Genomic DNA, 23172 nt, shown 5'->3' on the forward strand with positions numbered 1-23172 from the left:
ACTAGGGAAGGACGGGTGATACTCGTCGTGGGACGGGATTTAAATTTGGGGAAAAACGCTCCTAAACGGGACGGAAAAAGGTTTAGGGTTGGATTAGCGGCACCGCCGCGGAGCCGCCTAATCCAACCCTAAACCCTTTTCCTTAAAAAAAATCGTGGTGCAAAAAAACCAAAACTAAACCCTAGGGAAGGACGGGTGATACACTGTCGTGGACGGGATTTAAATTTGGGGAAAAACGCTCCTAAACGGGACGGAAAAAGGTTTAGGGTTGGATTAGGCGAACCGCCGCGGAGCCGCCTAATCCAACCCTAAACCCTTTTCCTTAAACAAAGGTTGTTCGTAGTACAACAAAGTGTTAAATAAAACCAAAACTAAACCCTAGGGAAGGACGGGTGATACCCTGTCGTGGACGGGATTTAAATTTGGGGAAAAACGCTCCTAAAACGGGACGGAAAATGGTCCTAAAACAATATTTATTGCTGTATAAAATGTTGTAAGTGCTGTATAAAATGTTAACTATGATGTAGGAAAATCGAATGACTTTTTATTGTGACATGTTATTGCCACAAAGAACACATTCTAATTTATTTTTATTTTTTGTGACATATTATTGTCACAAAGCAACATAAAATCCTACTAATTATTGCTAAGGTCACAATGTTCTTGTAACATCATAACAAAGATCAAACTTTTTTCTTTTTAGTCGCTTTCTCAAAGAAAGCCTACATCACTATGCGAAGAGGGCATGTTCTCCGTCGTGGGTAACTCTTTCTTTGCAGTATGCACATAGCCTCTTTGGCTTGGCTGCTTTTTCAATGGCCTGTTGTTTAGCCGACTTCAATCTTTTTCCGCTGCCCTTGTTGCGTGCTTGTTCCGGAGGGTGGATAGTGACTTTGACGACGAGTCGCAGCCCCAACAAAGATCTCCATCTCTTGGTCTTTTGTAAGCGGTTCAATACATAACTTCATTCGGAACTCAACTAGGAGGGATGCTAACTCTTCCGTGTGTTCAGCAGGTAAAGTTTTGAGAACACCAACTATCCGACGGAACTCGACCATACGTTGCACAAATGATTGTTATCGACGTAGCCATATATGAATCCTAAATGACATTCCCATTCGAATCAAGCACGGAAGTAAAAAGCAGGTTCTTTGTTTATCATGGTGACAATGTTACTATAAGAAATTATGGTTACAATGTTATCAGTAAAACAACCATCGTAACAAGTCAAAATCACATCGTAATAATGTTTTCGAATCAAACCACATTCGCTACGTGTGTGTTATTTAGCCAACGATCTACAATGTACTTGCTTGGTATTCGCCCAATTCCTTTGCCCTTGTACACCCACACAATATGCCTGCAGAGTAATCCAATTCTTTCGAACAGTTTACACTCGCATACTGCATCTGTGCTTCTAAGGTCCAACCTCACCTTGAAAATTATGTCCGTCTCAGCATCGATTACATGAATTATGCGCACATGCTCCTCCTTCTCTAAGTCATCAACACCACATGAATCGGCAGCCATTACTTCTTCTTGAAACACCTTGAACACAACATGTGTGTATATAATAGCGCCATGCTTTTCTATAGGTAATTATGTCTTAAGCTCAGGGAATGAGTGGTCGCTGTTATAATCATCGCACCTTCATGTATAGCGCTGCCGGGTCCATAGACTTGGAACCTGGTTTTAATGCAACAAGGATTCGCAACAAACTATTTATGTAACAATGAAACAATGGTACTGTAACATACACTGTTCCGGCATCGTAAGGAATGAAAAAGAGTTGTTTACCTCATCCAAAATTCGACCAATGTACCAAAGTGATTCTCATAGCGCTTGAAAAACGAATTTGTACTTTTCGATCATTTGTGTTGTTCTTAATATGCAGCCCAAGGCAAGGTCACGATGGTAGGCAGGAATCCAATGGTGTCTGTCGTCGAACATTGTAGTCAACCAATCATTATCTTCCAGCTCGAAATCTAAAATGACCTTCTGCCACTTCTCTTCGAACTCCGATGGCTCCATATCAGGGTCCCAAACAACAGCGTTGAAGCGAGCAAGGAAGTCCGTGTCTCTGAAGAGTGCTGAACCAACTTTGTCCGTGATCTTTTGTGTAATATGCCACATACAATAACGATGCCTAGCCGTCTTGAAAAATGAAGGAAAGCCTGTTGTATGCGGTCATAATGAAACAAAACAAGTCGAACGTGATATTGACCAAGTGATAGGGAAAGAGCAAGTGAGTAAATTATATGTTAGTAATTTAGTTCTGATAACATTGTTATTGAATAACCTTGTAAAAGAGGAAGAGATGGAACAGTGGTAGTTGGAGTCAGAATGTTGTGGTACAATAAATTTAAGTAAGTCTGTTACAGTAACATTGTCACACTATTACCTTCTTTATGCCAGGGCATTGATCCGTGATCATGAACTGCGGCTCTTTTTGTCCCATGGCAGTCAAGAAATGCTGAAAGGTCCATTGGAAGGAGATGTCATCCTCGTGTAACAGGAGACAACCGGTAAACAACACCGACTTTCTGTGGTGATTAACACCTGTGAATGGTGTAAAAACCATATCATACTTGTTGGTTCCGTAAGTAGGGTCGAAGCTCACAGCATCCCCAAAGAATGAGTAGTTTCTAATACATGTAGCATCAGCCCAAAAGAACTTTGTTAGACGGTTTTGCGGATCAACATCATAGGCGAAGTAGAACTGGGGTTGGGTCGCTTTGAGTTTCTCGAGTCGATCGATGAAAAGGTCAGCATCTCTTAACCCAATGTAGCACTTGATATCTCTTTGAAAGTTCTTAAAATCTATCAATGTAGCACCGATATTTTCATACCCATTGACAAGTTCCTTAACCTGTCTAAAGGTCAATCCAGCGCCAATATTCAACTTGGAGTTGTCCAAGATAAGCGTCTTCGGGAACATATCAAGGGATCGTGAAATCTTATCGAGATCTCTCGTTCTGAGAGAGGTGAGACGATGATTGTGGACTTGAAAACTCGTCAATCATAGCTGGGCCATCAAGGCCATGTAGAAGGGCAAATCGGACGTACGCTCGGCATCCAATTCTAGTGATTTTAACTCGTAGTAATCGTACTACTAGCGTGGACGAACCATCACCCATATTCTCATCATCCTTGGTTCTGGGACGCTGTTTCGGTTTAGATTCCCTGAACCCTTGACGGTTGCAGACTACGAATTTTTGGTGTGCAACACCACCTCGTAGTGTTTTCGTGCTGTGCTTCCGAGGGGTAATTCCACATGCCCGAGCATAAACCTCGTAGAACTTGATTCCAGCCTCAAGGGAGGCGAAAACTGCACCAATGGTAGGTCTAAACTTGTGCTCAACCACACGCATCCAGCGCTCACCTCCATTAGGCGTGTGAGATAGAACAAGCTGATTATTTGGTTGAGGATTGGGTTGCTCTTGGATAATTGGCGTAGAATGGGGTTGAGTGATGACTTGAGTCTCATGTAATACAAAAAGGAAAATACGAGTATTAGTGACACGAAATACAACGTTGGTATTACAAAGAGTAACATTGTTACAGTAATACTAGTACTATGGCAATGTAGTGACATAAGGATGGACGGGAGAACAGGAAATATGCGAAGAGGCTGGACTACAATTTAGAACAGGAAACTAAAGTACATTGAAGTAACAGCAGAACAAGAGGACATCCATAAGTGGTACAACATATGTTATATGTGCAATGGAAATGAATATATGTGATTGTGTTACAGTAACATTGATATTGTAACAAGCTAAGCCTGTAAGCATTGACAGCAGAACAAGAATATACAGACAGGGGAACAGGAATATACAAGACAGGAAAAGAGGTCAAATATAATGAAATTTGACCGAAATTGAACGAGAAAATCAACAAATACAAGGATATTTGACCTAATATTTAAGGCAAAAGCAACTACGAGTATAATCAAAGGAAAGGAGACCGTAAATTGAAGTAGAAGTGAACGGATTTCATTAAAATTGAAGCAAACAGAAAATCGATTAACCTAAAAAACTGAAAAGCAATAGAATAAAGACAAATATAATCAAAATTGACGGAATGTGACGATAAAGCAACTGCGATTGTAAGCAGAAGCAGAGGAGAACGCAAATATGAAAATTCGATAGGAAAAACAACAAATACAAGGAGATTGCACCTAATTTTTAAGAGAAAAGCAAATACGAGAATAATCAAAGGAAAGGAGACCGTCAAATTGAAGTAGAAGTGAACGGATGTCATTAAAATTGAAGCAAACATAAAATCGATTAACCTAAAAAGCGAAAAGCAACGGAATAATGAAATTACAATAGCGAATGATCAGCGACATAGAATCCAGATGAAATCGCGAAAAGGAAAACTGAAAACGAAAGGATTACGGAAATTACCTGTTTGCATGTTAATGTCGGTAGAATCTGCATCCATTGTAGCAACGAGAACCTGGAAAACACACGAATTTGATTGATTTGTGAATGAATTGATAAAAGCGAGTAAAAAACAGCAACCTAGGGTTTGTTTGCTTGATTCAGAGGATTATTTTCGACTTAGAGAGAGAGAGATAGATAAAGCGAGGAAAGAGACGGAGGAGAGAGAAAGTGAAACTGAATTATGAGGGGAGGCTTGAATTCTTAGCTTTTATAGGTTTGTTATAATTTCTGAGATTTAATCTCGGTAGTTGATTAGGAGTAGATCTAATGGATGAGATTAAAATGCTAGACTCACCTAAGATACATAGACTCACTTGATGCAATTTCTATATATATATATATATATATATATATATATATATATATATATATATATATATATATATATATATATATATATATATATATATATATATATATATATATATATATATATATATATATATATATATATATATATATATAGTAATAAGATCAAGTGAGTCCATGTCTTACATTTGAGTCCATAAGTCCTCCTTAGAGCCCTTGGATGGGGAAGTTGGAGGGCTGAGATTGAAAGCAAAAAAGAGGGTTTAACTAGCTAATTTTCCACTATTTCTCTAAATAAACTAATTAATCTTTAACTAACCCTAATTATCCACTAATTTAATATATATACCTTTCCACTCATTTACTTTCTCTCTCATCTCACACAATTTCAATAAGCTTATCCCTCTAAAACCAAAATCCCAACAAAATAATCCCAAAAAATCAAACCCTCTTTTCTTCCTCAAAACCCACCGCCAACTCCACCCTTCTCGCCACCTCCCCGTCCATTCCACCACTCACCTCCACCGCCACCCCACACACTCCCCCCCACACTTACCTCCACCCGATTCCACCCACTCACCAACCACCGATCCACCACCACCCACACCCACATCCATCAGCCGACAACTCCGACACCACCACCAGCCCACACGACACCACCACAACACCTCACGACAGCACTCGCAACCAACACCGACTCCTCTTCTCTCCGACAGCAACCGCAACAACGACAACAACCTAGATCTGCCGCCTTACACCACCACCGTCACTCCCGTAACCCACCGTCGCCCCTGCTCTCCTTTTCCTCTCGTTGTTTCTCCCTACTCTCCCCGCGGCAAAGATAATTTTTTTTTCCTCCAGATCTGGAGTTTATGGAGTAGTGGTTGGTGGTTTGTTTTTTAACTTTTGTTTTTCGACTTTTTTTTCGACTTTTTTTTCCTCCAGATCCGCCTGCCCTCTCTTCCTCCTCTCTTTTTTCTCCTTTCTTCTCTAATCCGTTCAAATGGCGTTAATTTTTTTCCAGTTTTTGCTCGTGTTTTTTTTTTTGTCGATGATGTTGTTGGTGTTGTTGTGGTGTTGGATGTCGTTTTTTCTTAATGGTTGTGTTCTTTTTTAAATTGTTGGTGGTGTTCTTAATTTCAGATCTCGTTTTTTCAGTTTTTGTGTGTTTTAAATTTTTTTGTTTCTTTTTTCATTTTCGGATCTAAGAGTGTTGGTGTTTTCTTTGATTTTGGTTGTCTGTGCGTTTTGTTTTCTTTGATTTTTCTTTTTCTTTTTTTTTTGGTTTTGTTGTTTCCATACATGTGATTTTTTTTTTTTTTGGATTTTTTTTAATTTGTTTTTCAGATTTGGTGTTATTAGTTAAATTATGGGCATTTTCCCATAATTTTTCTTTTAAAGTTATATTTTTCTCTATTATTAAAGTTACGCTTTTTCCTATTAAAATTACACTTTTTTCTGTTAAAATTATACTTTTTTCTGCTAGAATAACACTTTTTTCGGCTAAAATTACACTTTTTTCGACTAAAATTACACTTTTTGTTGTTGTTAGAATTACACTTTTCTTCATTAAAATTACACTTTTTTCTGTTAAAATTACACTTTTTGTTGTTAGAATTACACTTTTTTCTTTTAGAATTACACTTTTTCTTCATTAAAATTACACTTTTTTCTGTTAAAATTACAATTTTTGTTGTTAGAATTACACTTTTTTCTGTTAGAATCACACTTTTCTTCATTAAAATTACACTTTTTTCTGTTAAAATTATACAATACTTTTTTTAGCTAGAATAACACTTTTTTTCTGTTAAAATTACACTTTTCTTCATTAAAATTACACTTTTTCCTGTTTAAATTATACTATACTTGTTTTTGCTAGAATAACATTTTTTGTTGTTAGAATTACACTTTTTGTTGTTAGAATTACACTTTTTGTTGTTAGAATTACACTTTTTTCTGTTAGAATTACACTTACCTCTATTGGACTAATGTTACACTCTCAATGGACTTGGTCATATTCTCATATTCTCATTGGACTAATGTTACACTCTCAATTGACTATGGACTTGGTCATATTCTCATATTCTCATTGGACTAATGTTACACTCTCAATGGACTAAAATTACATTCTCAAGGACTGAAATTATACTTTTATGGACTAAAATTACACTTTTCTGGACTAAAATTACATTCTCCTTGACTAAAAGTAACAATCTCATTGGACTGAAATTACACTTACCTGGACTAAAATAACACTTTTTGTCATTAAAATAACACTCGTAAAATGCTAAATTACAATAACTTGTGATAAAATGACAAAAATTCAAAATATTATTCGTTAAAATCACTCGGAAAAGATTGAAGTTAAACTTGTAAAACGCTAAATTCTCGAAAATATTTCTTAAAATTACACTTTTTGCCGTTAGAATTACACTCGTAAAATCCTAAAATGTCGAAAACTTGTCTCGAAAAAAAAAACGAAAAAAACCGAAACAGGAAAAATGTTAACAAAATTTTCATAAACTTTGAAGTATAAGACAAAATATGGTGTTAATCTATATAACATTATTAAAAGGCTAGCCTAAAAAAGCCACGTAGACAATGCCACAAGGGATGAAAAAAAAGCCACGTACGCAATAACAATGTGACTTGGCAAACTAATATGACATGTTATATTGCATTAATTTAGTTCACTTATTTCCTTTAAAAATCCACTCATAATCCATTAGCTTCAAACTTTATTAACTAAAAAAAAAAATTACAATAAAAAAATACGCATTAACTATAAGTTAATAATTTCAAGATATTTCATATGGAGTGGTATTATATGTATTCGAAATAAAAAAAACTGAATACATAAGAAATTAAGAACGAAGAAGAATAAATGAAGTTGAAAAAAATTATATATACAATATAGTTAAAAGGCTACTTAAAACATTTAATTTTAATCCACATGTCGATTTTTTATTGGTAAATACTAATTCATCTATATTGATTACTTGATTATTTACTTATACAATATTATAAAAGTCCAGATTAAGTATTAAAAAGTTATCTTTAAAGCTGTCACATGCTAAGTACAAAAATTTTTTAAAAATATTAATTGCAAACACAAAAAAATAAATTAATACAAACTCTTTATTTTCCTCTCATAAATTTGGTTATTAATCTACTTATTCATTTAATCTTTAATTTCTTTTATTTAATAGGATGGTTTTTGGTTGTCTCTCACCATCATTATAATTTGTAGTTATCATAATTTTTTTTTATCTCCCTTTTAATTCACAAAATTGTTCCTCTTCCATCGAATAAATTGTTGAAATTAATCAATAATTAATAACAAAAAGTTTCCTATGTAACTATTATAATAACAAGCCTAATTTTCATTTTTATTCAAAAAGTTGGTAGGTAAAGTATACATACATAGATAATTAAATGAATTCTTTCGCTTTTTATCCTTATTATGTTTTAAATTTTCTTGATAGTAAGAATATTATTTAGTTATTGTTTTTGTGTTTGTATTAAAATTGCAGGAAGATGACATACTTAATTATCAATAACATTACATGAAATCTATACTATCTAATTAAAAGGGCAGCTTAGAACATTCAATTTCATTTCACATGACATTTTCACACCCCATTAATTCTTATTCATTTTTATTGATTATTTAATTATATTGACAATATGACATGCATGGAATAATAATTGAATTTATAAAACTATAATCTATAATTAAAAAGTAAGTCAAACTATCTACCATTATCTGAATGTCATATTTTAAATTTCATAAGATAATTTCTAAACCATTCTTATGCAAAGTGGATTTTGTAAAAAATAAAAATAAGAATATAATAAACCAAATCTTTTACATTCCATTTTTCCTTTGCTCCATATTTAGGTCTATATTAAATTTCATAATAATGAGAAAAATCTATAACTCAATAATCTAAATATAAAATATATAAATCTAATTAAAAGGCAAGCAAAACTAACTATCATCATTTACATGTCATATTTTAATTACATAATAAGACAACATCTTAAATCAATCTCATGTAAATTGGATCTTGTAAAAAAATAAATAAATAAATAAATAAATAATAATAATAATAATAATAATAATAATAATAATAATAATAGTAATAATAATAATAATAATAATAATAATAATAATAATAATAATAATAATAATAATAATAATAATAATAATAATAATAATAATAATAATAATAATAATCAAGCAAAACTTATACATTCCATTTCTCTTTATTCATTATTAATGTTTATATTAAATTTCATAATAATGAAAAAATGATGCTCAAAAGTCATGAACCTTGATTCATATTTATACCTATATTAATTTTGATAATAATGAAAAAAGGATGCTCAAAAGTCATAAAATGCATCCTCAATTCTTTATATATTTTTGATGGAAGATAAAAATAATAAGCCAAAATTTTTCCTCTCTCTATCGTCAGTAGAACTAAATGTATCACTAAACTTTCCTATCATTCTATTAATATCAAGACAAATGTATTAAGGTTTTAAAATTATTAACTAATTTATTTACTTTTTATGTAAGTTCCATTGGGTTATGAAATGTTCATCACATTCTCAATTTCATCGTTTGTGTTTGTTTTGTTCTCATTTAGGGGCTATCAAGATTTGTGGTGTTGAGATATTCAAAGGTAATATACTTACATCTCTACAACTTCATTCTCATTCCCTTTTTCTTTCACTATTTAAGAGGAAACTTAAGTTAACAACGATAATATTGCATAAAACAAATTTCACTATTTTGTTGGTTAATTCAGACTAATTACTGAGTTACTTTTTTTTATTATAGGGTCGATTCGTTGGAAAAAGAAGACTATATGAAGAAGTAAAATACTAGAATAGCTTAAATAACTATATATTGGAGTAAGACTAACTACAAGATTGACGACTTCAACGTGAATGACTAATAGTTTTTTTTTTTCAAATGTATATTTTATTTTGGTATTTGTTTGTTTTTTTTCATCATTTTACCTTCGAAAAAATAGCAAATTCACCTACTTTTGCTTATTTAATTTATCGACTTTGATCTTTATTTTAACATGTAAACGCCCATAATTTTAGTGCGCAATCAGTGATGATTTATTCATAAGGTGAGCTTCTATATGTTTTGATATTTTATAAAATTTAAAAAATTAAAAACACTACAAACATCACTCTCAAAACAAAACATCCCGTGAATTTCACGGGTCACAAAACTAGTTGTGTATGATAATGAATTAGTGAATGTATTATTAAAAATAGAGAGAGAAGTGAATTCATTAGTGTTAAGTGTGTTTTTTGCTTTCAATCTCAACCTTCCACCATGCATGATCCAAGGGTTGTGGGAGGGACTTATGGACTCAAAAAAAAAAGGGACTTAGAAGAACTTTGCTCTATATATATATATATATATATATATATATATATATATATATATATATATATATATATATATATATATATATATATATATATATATATATAGTGTCAAGTTCTTATAAGTCCTTTATATATTTTGAGTCCATAAGTTCCTCCCATATCCCTTAGATCATGTTTGGTTGATGCTTGAGATTGAAAGTAAGAAACACACTTAACACTAATTAATTCACTTCTCTCTCTAGTTTTAATAATACATTTACTAATTCATTATCATACACAATTAACACCACCATTTATCTTATACTTCAAAGTTTATGAAAATTTTGTTAACACTTTTCCAATTTCATTTTTTTTTTCGTTTTTTTTTTTGAGACAAGTTTTCGACATTTTAGGATTTTACGAGTGTAATTCTAACAGCAAAAAGTGTAACTTTAATCTACGAAGCGGTTTTGACGGATATTATTTTGAAATTTGTAATTTTAAGGAATGTTTACGAGAATTTTGCGTCTTACGAGTTTAACTTCGGTCTTTTTTGACTGATTTTGACGAATAATATTTTAAATTTTTGTAATTTTATCACAACTTATTGTAATTTTAGCATTTTACGAGTGTTATTTTAACGACAAAAAGTGTTATTTTAGTCAAGGAAAGTGTAATTTCAGTCCAATGAGTGTTATTTTAGTCCAGGAAAGTATTTTTTTAGTCCAGGCAAATGTAATTTCAGTCCAATGAGAGTGTTATTTTAGTCCAGAAAAGTGTAATTTTAGTCCAGAAAAGTATAATTTCAGTCCACTGAGAATGTAATTTTAGTCCATTGAGATTGTAACATTAGTCCAATGAGAATATGAGAATATGACCAAGTCCATGGAGAGTGTAACATTAGTCCAATAATAGTAAGTGTAATTTTAGCAGAAAAAGTGTTATTTTAGTAGAAAAAAGTATAATTTTAACAGAAAAAAGTGTAATTTTAATGAAGAAAAGTGTAATTTTAACAGAAAAAAGTGTAATTCTAACAGAAAAAAGTGTAATTCTAACGACAAAAAGTGTAATTTTAGCCGAAAAAAGTGTTATTCTAGCAAAAAAAAAGTATAATTTTAACAGAAAAAAGTGTAATTTTAATGAAGAAAAGTGTAATTTTAACAAAAAAAAGTGTAATTCTAACAGGAAAAAGTGTAATTCTAACAACAAAAAGTGTAATTTTAGCCGAAAAAAGTGTTATTCTAGCAGAAAAAAGTATAATTTTAATAGAAAAAAGTGTAATTTTAACAGAAAAAAGTGTAATTTTAACAACAAAAGGTGTGATTTTAGCCGAAAAAAGTGTTATTCTAGCAGAAAAAAGTTTAATTTTAACAGAAAAGTATAATTCTAACATGCGATTTTTTTTATGTATAGAGAAAAGTTGTAACTTTAAGTCTTTAACAAGAATGCGATTTTTTTATGTATAAATGGTAATAAACAAGAATGCGATTTTTTTTTTTAAATATACATAAAAACGAGATCTGAAAAAAATAGATCTATTACCATCTATACATAAAAATGATATTTAAAAACGAGATTTTTAAAAAAATCAAAACCACATACATAAGAACCATCTATTACCCTCTAAAAGGTAGATCTTAAAAATGGAACTCGAAAAAAAAAAACTATTCAAATTTAGATCTGAAAACGGAAATCAGTAAAGCAACCAAAAAAAACATAAAAACCAGAGATTTGAAGGGAGGAGAAGAGAAAGAAGAATAAAAAAAAAAAAAAAAAAAAAAAAACAACCGAGATTTTTTTTAGAAAAAACGGCCAGAAGCAAAAAAAACCACCATCTTGAACATAGCCTAACCAAAAAAACCAAAAATCTTGTTAATTTTTCTCATAAGGTAAAAAAAAAAAACAAAAGGACGAAATGGAAAAATTCGACTGCGATATACTACCACCACCATTTTTTCGAAACAACCAACACCAAAAAAAAGAAGGAAGGAGATCTAAAAAACGAGACAACGCAACCATCACCAACGAAGGAAAAAAAAAAAGCAGAGGAAACGGCGACAGGGGGGAGTGTCGGTGGTGGTAAGGTAGGGGAGGAAAGTCGGTAAGATGGCGGTGGTGGATTGTTGTCGGGTAGATCCGTGGTGGTGTTGTTGTTGTCGGGATCCGGTGGCGGTGGAGGAGTTGTTGTTGTTGCTGTCGTGGTGTCGGGTGCGGTGGAAGTGTCGGCTGATGGGTGTGGGCTGGTGGGTTGTTGTCGGGTGGTGGCAGCTGGGTATGGGGGAGGCCGGGTGGTGGTGGGGTCAGATCTGGTGCGCGTGGTGTGGGATGATGGTGTCGGGTTTAAGGTGGTGGTGTTAAATTTTGTGGTGTGGTGTGGTGGGTGGTAATTTATTTTTTTTGGTTTTGATTTATTTGGGTTTTAGAGAGATGAGAGGATGATAATTGTGTGAGATGTGAGAGATTTAGGTGGAAAAATAAATTTTATATAGTGGATTAATTTTTAATTAATATGGATTAGTAAAGTAGAGAGGGAGAGTGTTTAATTATGCATTAACCCCCTCCTTTTTGCTTCCAATCCCAACCCTCCATCTTCCTTATCCAAAGGCTCTAAGGAAGACTTATGGACTCAAATGTAAGAGGTGAACTCACTTGATCTTATTACTATATATATATATATATATATATATATATATATATATATATATATATATATATATATATATATATAACATCGGTATAAAACACCTTATAATATAAGAACTAGTTTTGTGACCCGTGAGAATCACGGGTTTGATTGTTTATGTTCTTTTATTTTTGCGGTATCGTTCATGAATGCGTTATTTAGCTTGTTTGTCTTCTTGCCTATTATTTTGGAGATATGTTAGTAGGATACATAAGCAAGGCAAGTAGGCAACAAATTGGGTGATAATTAAAAAATATTCGTAACAATTGATTTATGAGGAAAAAAAAATTATATACAAATTATTACAAAAAAATAAACATTTCTCGAAGAAATATTGAGAGTGCTAGAAGAAAATATTTGGTGAAAAAAAATGATTTAAAAGCTTGTAAGCATTTAAAGTTGAAACAATGGATTGGAGAATGATCATCGGATTCTAACCAAAAACCATGCAAAATATTTACCTTACTCCGCATTAAAAGATCCAATTTATATCCTTGGAGCATATATACTTCAACACTTCCATTAAGACATTTGATTTATAATATGTTTGTCGACTAAAATATTTGATTTATAACCTGTTTGACAAAATATAAGTTGAAGAATACACGGAAAACTAATAAAGTGCACGAAAGGGTGTACGACAATTTAGTACAATTTAAAAAATTTGTCAATTAATATTCCAAGGGTTAGAATATATAATGTAACATTTCACCAATAATTAGAGATCCAACTACAGTTTTATATTGCGCATACACCATAATAATAATAAAAAAAGGAAAACCCAACAAAAATGAAAAAAATATTCAAGTTAAAAGAAAATTGAAAGAAGTTCCATAACCATTATTTCCAGATTTCATGCAATGTTATCCTCCTGCAATTTCAATACAAACACCAAAATAATAACTAAATAAAATTATAATTATTAATTAATTCAAAACATAATAAGAATAAAAAAGTTAAATAATTCATTTGGTTAAAAATGCATACTTTACCTACCAACTTTTTGAATAAAAATGATTTATAGGATTGTTGTAATATATATATAAGGAAATTTTTGTAATTAATTATCTAATCAATTTCTAGAATTTATTTGAGAGAATAAGAAGGTTTTGTGAACTAAGGGGGAGATAAAAAATTATGGTAAAATAAATACAAAATATATTAATTGTGAGGAAAAACAAAAAAGACCTTCTATTAAATAAAAGAAATAAAAGTTAAATGAATAGGTATATTGATACCAAGTTTAAGAGAGGAAAATAAAAGGTTTGTATTAATTTGTCATTTTGTGTTTGCAACTAATATGTTTTATTTTGTTAGTATCTATATGCATATAACACATGATATCTAGAGATTACTTCTAGTTAGATAATAAAGAAAGTAATATAAGTGAATTATTATTAACCAATAGAAAACTTACACGTGGATTAAAAATTAAATGTTTTAAGTAGCCTTTTAACAATATTCAAGTCAAAAGAAAATTACAAAGATGTTCCATAACCATTATTTCTAGATTTCATGCAATGTTATTAATATTTGAGTATGTCATCCTCCTGCAATTTCAATACAAACAAAAAAATAAGAACTAAATAAGATTATAAATATTAATTAATTCAAAATATAATAAGGAAAAAAAAAGTTAAATAATTCATTTGGTTATATATATGCATACTTTACCTACCAACTTTTTAGATAAAAATGAAAAATAGGATTGTTGTAATATTTATATAAGAAAAATTTTGTAATTAATTATCTAATTAATTTCAGGAATTTATTTGAGAGAAGAAGAATGTTTGTGAACTAAGGGGGGGATAAAAAAAATTATGGTAAAATAAATACAAAGTATAATAATTGTGAGGAAAAACAAAAAGACAATCTATTAAATAAAAATAAATAAAAGTTAAATGAATAGGTAGGTTGATACAAATTTATGAGAGGAAAATAAAGAGTTTGTATTAATTTATTTTTTTGTGTTTGCAATTAATATTTTTTATTTTGTTAGTATTTATAAGTAACACATGATATTTAGAGATTATTTCTAGTTAAATAATCAAGTAATTAATATAAGTGAATTATTACTAACCAATAGAAAATTACACGTGGATTAAACTTAAATGCTTTAAGTACCCTTTTAATAATATTGTATAAATTAAATAATTAAAGTGGAATGGAGAAGGTCTCATTTAAATTCACCATGAACACAAAATTATAAATATAATTATTTTAGTTTTACTTACTAAATATATTGCTAAACAATGCAAATTTTTTTTTACAAAACCTTATCCTTTACGTGAAATTATTTCATGAACTAAATACATGATATTACTACCCTTTTAAATTTCTATTATTATTGTTTAATTTCATTTAAGTATTTACAGAATTTGTTTGTAAATTACTTAAATTAATAAATATTTTCTTTTCCATATATTTTATATTTTCCTAAGAAAATATTTTATGTGATCTTTAATACTTATTTGTCGATTAATTAGTTTTGTAAAACATCTTCTATATACAACAAAGTTATAATATATTTTTTTTATAGTAATAAAGAATAGTGAATTAGTGCCTTTCAAAAAAAAAAAGTAGTGAATTAGTGACAATACAGTTTTTTTATTTTTTATTTTTAACTTCATTTATTCTTCTTCGTTCTTAATTTCTTATGTATTCAATTTTTTATTTCGAATACATATAATACTACTCCATATGAAATATCTTGAAATTATTAACTTATAGTTAATCCATATTTTTTATTGTAGTTTTTTTTAGTTAATTAAGTTTAAAGTTAATGGAATATGGATAGATTTTTAAAGGAAATAAGTGAGTTAAATTAATGCAATATAATAATAAATTGGTAATCCATGTTATATTAGTTTGCCAAGTCAAATTGTTATTGTATACGTGGCTTTTTTTCATCCCATGTGGCATTGTCTACGTGGCATTTTTAGGCTAGCCTTTTAATAATATTTTATAGATTAAGTACTTACAAGCTTCTTCTTAATCAATCTATAACCATCTCTGGAGCCATGAAAGACGCTCTCTTTCTTTGAAATGTTCTCTAGGTTCTGCTTACTCATAGTCTTCATAAAATGAATTGTATCAAGTAACGTAAGCATATTTCTTAACTTATTAAGTGATTACTAATAAAGTGATCCCAATGAGTCGCAGATAAATTACCTTAAACTTGTCAGACTGCATATAAGCGATAAAGTTATACCAATCTTGCTGGTTGACATACCGATACTTCTTCGTTGGTGGTTTCTTGTTTATCTCCCCGGTCTTCTATTTTAACAAGTGGTTCCGAGCAACCTTTAACTTCCATGTTGTGAAGGATTCCCCTATCTTTTTTTGTAGGTAACCATCATGTTCTTGGGGGACAATGTAAACTGCCTGCATATAAGGTGAGCATATTTGATTAGCTAATAGCACATATCGAATACTAAGATAATTTCATCTAAAGCATTTATTATTGTATATACATACCTTTATTCTCCCCTATAGCTTTTCCTTGAGGTCTTTACTCAACTGATTGATACGCGGCAAACCGAGAGGCATATACTCTCTTACACAACAACCAATCCAACTCACGAATTTTTCAGCAAAGATACCATCTGGCAGCCCCGTTAATTCATCCCATTGAAGTTTATTAGGTATCCCTCTCTCTCTATTGCTTCTAGGGAAACCCTATGGCTTCTTCGCCCAGTATCCGATTCCAAATTATTCTCATCACCTGAATCTTCTTCGTATGACTTTTCTTCATCTTTTCTTTTCCGCTTTCCACCCATATCTAAACCAGAAATGAATAAACTACTAACTTTAAGCATTAAGTCGACATAGCAGGAGCACCGTCTCAAATAAATATTCACACAGTATACCTAAAAATATAGGTGTTGTTTAACACACAATAAACCTAAGATAATTAGGGGATAATATCACAACTAAAAAAGAAAATAAAGATATTAAGTTAATAAGACGAAGGAGTAGGGTTTATTATTACTTCTTCAAAGAGGAGAAGCCGAGCCCGGTATGGCAATGACGGAGGGGGCGGCAGAGGCAATGAGGATGGCGACGACGATGGAGAATACTAGTGGTTCTAGGGACACACGGTGTTCGAGGGTTTTAAGTGAGCGAGGAGAAGGTTTGCATGTGTGTTGGTTGAAGAATTATTTAATTGAAACTAATAAACACGGGTTAAGCCAAACCGCCTTTTTATTTTGCAATATGACAACGGTTGATTAACAAACCATAATTGTTTTCATTATAATACAACGGTTGGTGTGTAACCGTTGTCATTTATCTTTCATTGTCTCAAGTTTTTCCCGCAAAAAAAAAGCATCTTCCATATTTGGTACTCCCTCCATTCAACTCCACGTTACAAGTTTCTCTTTTGTACACTATTCACAAGTGAACATTCAACGTCGATTTTTTCTCGACATATAAGTGAAAATATATTCATGTGAGATCTTATTTAATTCGTCTTTAGGAGTACATTAAGAATATCTAACTTTTATAATTTTTTGCAAATACGTAGCTAAAGATATTTGACGGGTAAGTCTCACTTGTGATGGATATATCTGTCACAAGCTTATGACAGGTCAAGTATCTCCCACTTGTGTAGATAAGACAAGTCTAGGGAATCACAAAGTGTTTGTCTTTACCTACTCAAGTGGATAATATTTGACCCGTCACAAGCTTGTGACGGATATGTCCGTCACAAATGAGAATTTGTGATCCGTCGCAAGCTTATGACGGATATTGCTCCTCTCACAATAAGGCGACTGGGATAGCAAGTGGGGGAACAAGACTAAATTATACACAACCCAATGTAATTAATGCATATATTAAAAACTTTTCTCCTTAATTAGTTTCCTAAATACAACCCAATGAGCAATTAATAAGCATAGATTAATCAAATGACCCAAAATACACTACGTCATAGACAATATCTCTTCCCATTAATGATGGTGTAGGAGTCTATTTCAACTGTGGTCTTTTCCTCCAATTCCGACATCACCTTTGATGACCTAAACCACCATTGACGCCAAGCTTTTGTTGCTTCACTCACAGTAGATAAATACCAATCGCATCTGGGTAATTTATACCCCACCATCAAATCCTCAGAAGAACCAACAACGAAATCCGATGAATTCTCATCTGTACCTTCAAGAATTATATGTTTAGGGAGCAACTTAATGAAATGAAAAAGACATTGTTCCTTTAACCTTTCTCGTAACGCATCCATTTTCTTCTCGCTTTCAATATAGCTCGGTTGAAGACGCAATTCCCGTAATCTTTTATTTTCTGCTTCTTCTGACAACTTACGATCCTTCTGCACCCATGGACTTTCAATATTTGTACCTTGGTTAACGGCCATAATTTTGAACAAAATTAAAATTACAGAATCACCCGCCAATAATGCAACGTTGATTCAAACCCAGCAATAATACAACGTTGATTCAATAAAAAATAACTGAACAGTCAGTGCATTGGTCAACTCAAGAATAATGAAAAATATTCACCACGGCTTAAAAAATCCCGTTGTCATATCATGTACTTATTTTTTTTAATATATTGAGTTGTATGGTCATATCTTACATGTATTTATTTTTTGAATATATTGAGTCTTGTGGTCAAACAATTAATAAACGGTCCACGTTGAAGTTAGAACGTCACGATTGACAACGGTTGTAGCTGAACCGTTGTTGATGAACAAATTTACAACGTTTGTAGGTGACCCGTTAATGAACAAATTTATAACGGTTGTAGGTGAACGGTTGTTAATGAGTATTATGTAGTAGCAATCTTGATCTTGATTACTGACTGATCTATGGAGTTCAAAAAATTGAAGCAAATCAAACAAGCATAACTTAACACTTTCAAAATGATCATTTCATTTAATTTTAAACCAAATACATACATTACAGCATTTATCAGAAATCAAAAGATGTATAATAAGCCGGAACAACCCCGGTTAAGAGTAAAAAGCGCTTCTCAACCTGCCACCAATTACGCCACTCTGGTATACCGCTAACTTCCGGGTCATTGGCTTCATATTTTGCAATAATAGATTGAATATATGCAAGGACACGACTTCCATGTGGAGATAAGGTTGGAAGAGTAGAACTCAACATATCTCTCGTTGCAACCAAGTTGCGAGTAATAGGCCGACGAGGGTATGAAGATGATGATGATGATGAGGCTTGGTTGACAAGCCGGACTGCTTCACGCCTCTTAATCCAATAATTCCGTTGATGTTCAAGGGATGCTTTGATTAATGGGTGTTGATCAACGGGAAGCCCGGCGAGAACCTTCCTATCATCTGCAATCATTTGTGTAAGCCATTTTTCGTTGTTGATAAAATTAGGGTTCATTGCCATGTTGTTTCAAATTTGTGTAATGGGGATGAAATATTGTGATTTGATTAATGGATGTTAGTAAAGGATACTTTAACATTTATAGTCACATTTATAATTTTTTTCAAAACCGTTGGTAACTAATTCTTAAACATTAATTACCTAATTCATTTAATGTAAAAGTTGACTTATTAACAAATATTTTAAACCTACATAACTTGCAATAAATAATTAGAAAATAAAATACACTACCACGCATATTCAAGAAAAACACATACATAACAAGAAATTAAAAGACGCGCAGTTTTAAAAACATTAATTAGAATAATAATAATAATAATAATAATAATAATAATAATAATAATAATAATAATAATAATAATAATAATAATAATAATAATAATAATAATAATAATAATAATAATAAAATTTTATGAATCTTTTAATGAAAGCTGCGCGCATCCTTCTATAATAATAATAATAATAATAATAATAATAATAATAATAATTATTATTATTAATATTATTAGGTCACCCTAGTGAAATTGCTGCCCTCAAACTTATGAAGAAATTGGCAGACATTTATTTCACGACGGTTGTTGCTGCCTCAGAGTCTGTTTTCTCTTTGACACCACGCCAGCTTGCTTTATGGCAGTCTCAGCAGGGTTCTCACTCCTCCGATTGGTTACGTGCGGTTCTTATCTCGGGGTTGGGGCGGACTATGAACAGGAGGACTTACCGTAGTGTCTTTGGGGTATCGCCGGGTGTTCCGTTATTCACGGTATCTAGGCCCTGTCCGCTTGCTCTCGGGTTTTTTGGGGATGTTTTTGGGGACCTATTTTGTTTCTTGTCTTGCATCTTGTGGGCGTTAAACATCGGCATAACCTTGTCCGGGACACTCTTTTCGACATCTGCTATAGATCCGGTATTTCGCGGGAAGGAGGTTGATATCGGTTTGGTTGATGGGCATGGTGGCTCTCTTCGTCCTGCGGATTTATTGCTTTATTCTTGGGACGGGGGCGTGATGTGTGCGTCGACCTGACAGGTTCTTCACCTTTGACTCGGTAGGTTGGCGATTTTGTCCGGGCGGGTTGTCGGCCGATCTTGCTTTCGGCGAAAGTGTGCTAAGTATGGGGATTTGTGCGCGATGGCGGGTTATGGTTTCCTTCCTTTCTCTTTCTCTTCACTTGGGGAGCTGGGTTGGATCTTTGTTGCTTGCTCAAGCGGATCCGAAATTCTCGGTATCTCAGGATGCGGGGGCTCGGGTAGCCGCTTACATTTTTACTAGACTTAGCTTTGCTATTGCTAAGGGTGTGGGAGCCCAGATTGTCTCTCGGCTCCCCACCAATTTCATGTAAACGTTTACTTTTATTTTAATGAAAGCTGCGCGCATCTCATAATAATAATAAAAAAAATAATAAATAATAATAATAATAATTAATCAACGTAATCATCTTGTAATTCCCCTGCGATTGAGATAAATATTGGGAATTCAATATGTGGATTATTAGGAGGCACTTGTTCCGCCTCCCATGAACGAGGCACAGTATCAATATAGTGCCGATATGTTCTTAATAGATTAGTGTCACAATCGGTTGCAATCCATAAATATTGCGCTTGTAACCAATCATCTGTATAATAATTTTTCTTCCTAGCATCATGATCCTCGTATCTTGCCTGGAGTTTTCTCGCTTGACGAAAAGTTTTCAGCTTAAACTCGATCATTGAGTAACCAAGAAAACCATGAACTTTAGTCCAAGCTGAGTGGACCTTTTTAACGTTCGTATAACCACCTTGACGAAGCATATCTCTCATCCAAGTAAAACTTCTCGAAAAAGCCTTACCATTGTCATCATATTTAATTGGAAGGTTGTGTATAATACAGGTAATAGGATGGACATAGCGGGTATTTGACTGCGATTCGGCAGGTGTAGAAGACGATGACGACATGGTGATCGAAGTGTAATATTTTTAATTAAATTATAGGCTATGATTAATTGATCTTTGAATTGGTGAATATGGTTAATTGATCACATTATAAGTGATATTTATAGGAAAATATGTATGCATTTGTGAATATAATAATGGACGGATAGTAATAATGGTCAAACAAAACAATGCATGCAACGGTTCATTATTTATCATACATGCATTGGTTGAATATTAAACATTGAAAAAAGTATATAACGGTTATTTTTAACCCGTAAATGATAAATAACAACGCGTACAGAGGAACCATTCTTTCATATTAGAAAATGATAACGGTTACAAGATACCCGTAGCTATAAAATAACAACGGGTACCAAAAACCGTTGTTGGTGTTAATTTAGTAACGGTTTTCGAAATGCCGTTTTCTTAAACTGGTAACAGTTGTCTAACAACCGTTGATAAGGGTGATTCTATAACGAGTTTTTGGGAACCATTAAATGTTTTTGATAACGGTTTGTTAAACAACCGTTGTCACATTATAATAACAACGGTTTTCGATAGAAACCGTTATTCTTATTAGCGCGGTCTAGGTTTCCGCCAATATTTTTAAAACGGTAATCAAGTGTCGTTATTATATACATTAAACCGTTGTGATACGCTCGTTATTGATGGTCAGATTTGGCGTAGTGTATATATTCTATATATTACAAATTCTATTATGGTATCAGGCTATATGGTTTTTCGAATTTAAAGCCTTCGTTTTGTTTCTCTGCCATCTCGATCTCGAACACCATGACGAACTCTGAAAATCCTCAAATTGAAAACAAATCAAATTTCGTTTTTTCTCTTGTTCCAGTGGAAAACCCAGGAAGTAACATTTCTCAAGTTATTTTCACTGGAACCAACTATGACGAATGGTCTCGCGCCTTCCGTCTTACTCTCCTTGCAAAAGGAAAGATTGATTACATCAATGGGACTATTTCCAAGCCCTCTGAATCTGATCCCGACTACAAATCTTGGCGCTCTTCGAATGCGCTCGTTTCTTCGTTGATTTTTAATACCATCGAATCGAAACTCCGAAAGACCATTTCATACCGAGATGAAGCCACACAATTATGGGCTGACATCAAGCATCGTTTCAAGATGGTGACTGATGCACAAATTTATCAATTGAAGTCTGACATTATCGCCTGCAAGCAAGGACCGACAGAGACAGTCATGACGTACTATGGGCGCATCAAGAAATTGTGGGATGACCTTATTGACAGTGACGTCATTGCAACTTACTCGTGCAACCCATGTCGCTGCAATCTGGTTAGCCTTCTTGATTCTCTTCGAGAGAAAAAAAGGGTACGCTCTTTTCTTATAGGTCTTAATACCCGTTTCTCTATTCTTCGTTTTCATATCCTTGGCACAGAACCTCTGCCTAATATGAATCAAATTTATAGTCGCCTTCTACAAGAAGAAGGCATCCATAACAATCTCAATACTCCCCCATCTGACACATGCCCCGACACAATGATTTACACAGCTAACGCTGCCCAGGGAGGGCGTCATACAGGGGGGACACCGTGATGCTCGCACTGCTAATAATGAAATCGTCAAACCCGTCAAAACTACCTGTCTTGCGTGTAAACGCTCTGTCCACACCTTTAAAACTTGCTTCCGTGTTACTGGTCTTTTTCCCGATTGGTGGGGTAATAGACCACGTGACCGAATCTATATAAGTCCTGATGCGACCGACATGAGCTTGACAGTTATAATGCCTGATGAACGGTATAGAGGTAACAGGGGTAGGGGACAATAAAAAAATGCACCACGGGCTCATATGGTGGGACAGGTAAGTACCCAAGAAGCATCGACATCTGCTTCTCTGCTAGTTCTTGACAACATAGACCTGAACAATCTCAACCCGTCAGAGCTTGCTGAAATTACACGCCTCTGGAAGGCACACAAGTCTTCGTCGTCAGACCGTCTTAATGGTAATGTTCCTCTTTACTCTTGGATTATTGACACAGGTGCATCTCATCATATGTCCGGATGCTTATCTCATTTTTCT

The 23172-nt window shown here is 32.8% G+C and overlaps 2 protein-coding genes across 2 annotated transcripts; one reads left to right on the top strand and one right to left on the bottom strand.

Annotated features, from left to right (window-relative positions):
* Nucleotides 1–1257: 1257 nt before the first annotated feature.
* On the bottom strand, nucleotides 1258–2938 carry LOC141617524 (protein FAR-RED IMPAIRED RESPONSE 1-like). The gene is made up of 4 exons (XM_074434718.1): nucleotides 2402–2938; nucleotides 1862–2154; nucleotides 1649–1718; nucleotides 1258–1548 (listed from the first exon to the last, which is right to left on the bottom strand). The coding sequence occupies exons 1-4, from the start codon at nucleotides 2936–2938 to the stop codon at nucleotides 1258–1260; spliced, it is 1191 nt and encodes a 396-aa protein (XP_074290819.1).
* An 18967-nt stretch (nucleotides 2939–21905) lies between these two features.
* On the top strand, nucleotides 21906–22688 carry LOC141617526 (uncharacterized). Its single transcript, XM_074434719.1, has one exon. The coding sequence runs from the start codon at nucleotides 21906–21908 to the stop codon at nucleotides 22686–22688; it is 783 nt and encodes a 260-aa protein (XP_074290820.1).
* The last annotated feature ends 484 nt before the right edge of the window (nucleotides 22689–23172 follow it).

Source organism: Silene latifolia, chromosome X, assembly GCF_048544455.1.
Source record: "Silene latifolia isolate original U9 population chromosome X, ASM4854445v1, whole genome shotgun sequence".
Taxonomy (NCBI): Eukaryota; Viridiplantae; Streptophyta; class Magnoliopsida; order Caryophyllales; family Caryophyllaceae; genus Silene; species Silene latifolia.

What these genes read in the sequence shown, in the direction of transcription:
- LOC141617524 (XM_074434718.1), bottom strand. Translation starts at nt 2,938, where the DNA reads ATGTTCCCGAAGACGCTTATCTTGGACAACTCCAAGTTGAATATTGGC. An exon ending in AATGCCCTGGCATAAAGAAG is followed by an intron (nt 2,155 to 2,401) that starts GTAATAGTGTGA and finishes TCATTTTTCAAG; the next exon opens with ACGGCTAGGCATCGTTATTG. An exon ending in ACAACACAAATGATCGAAAA is followed by an intron (nt 1,719 to 1,861) that starts GTACAAATTCGT and finishes TTACATAAATAG; the next exon opens with TTTGTTGCGAATCCTTGTTG.
- LOC141617526 (XM_074434719.1), top strand. Translation starts at nt 21,906, where the DNA reads ATGACGAACTCTGAAAATCCTCAAATTGAAAACAAATCAAATTTCGTT.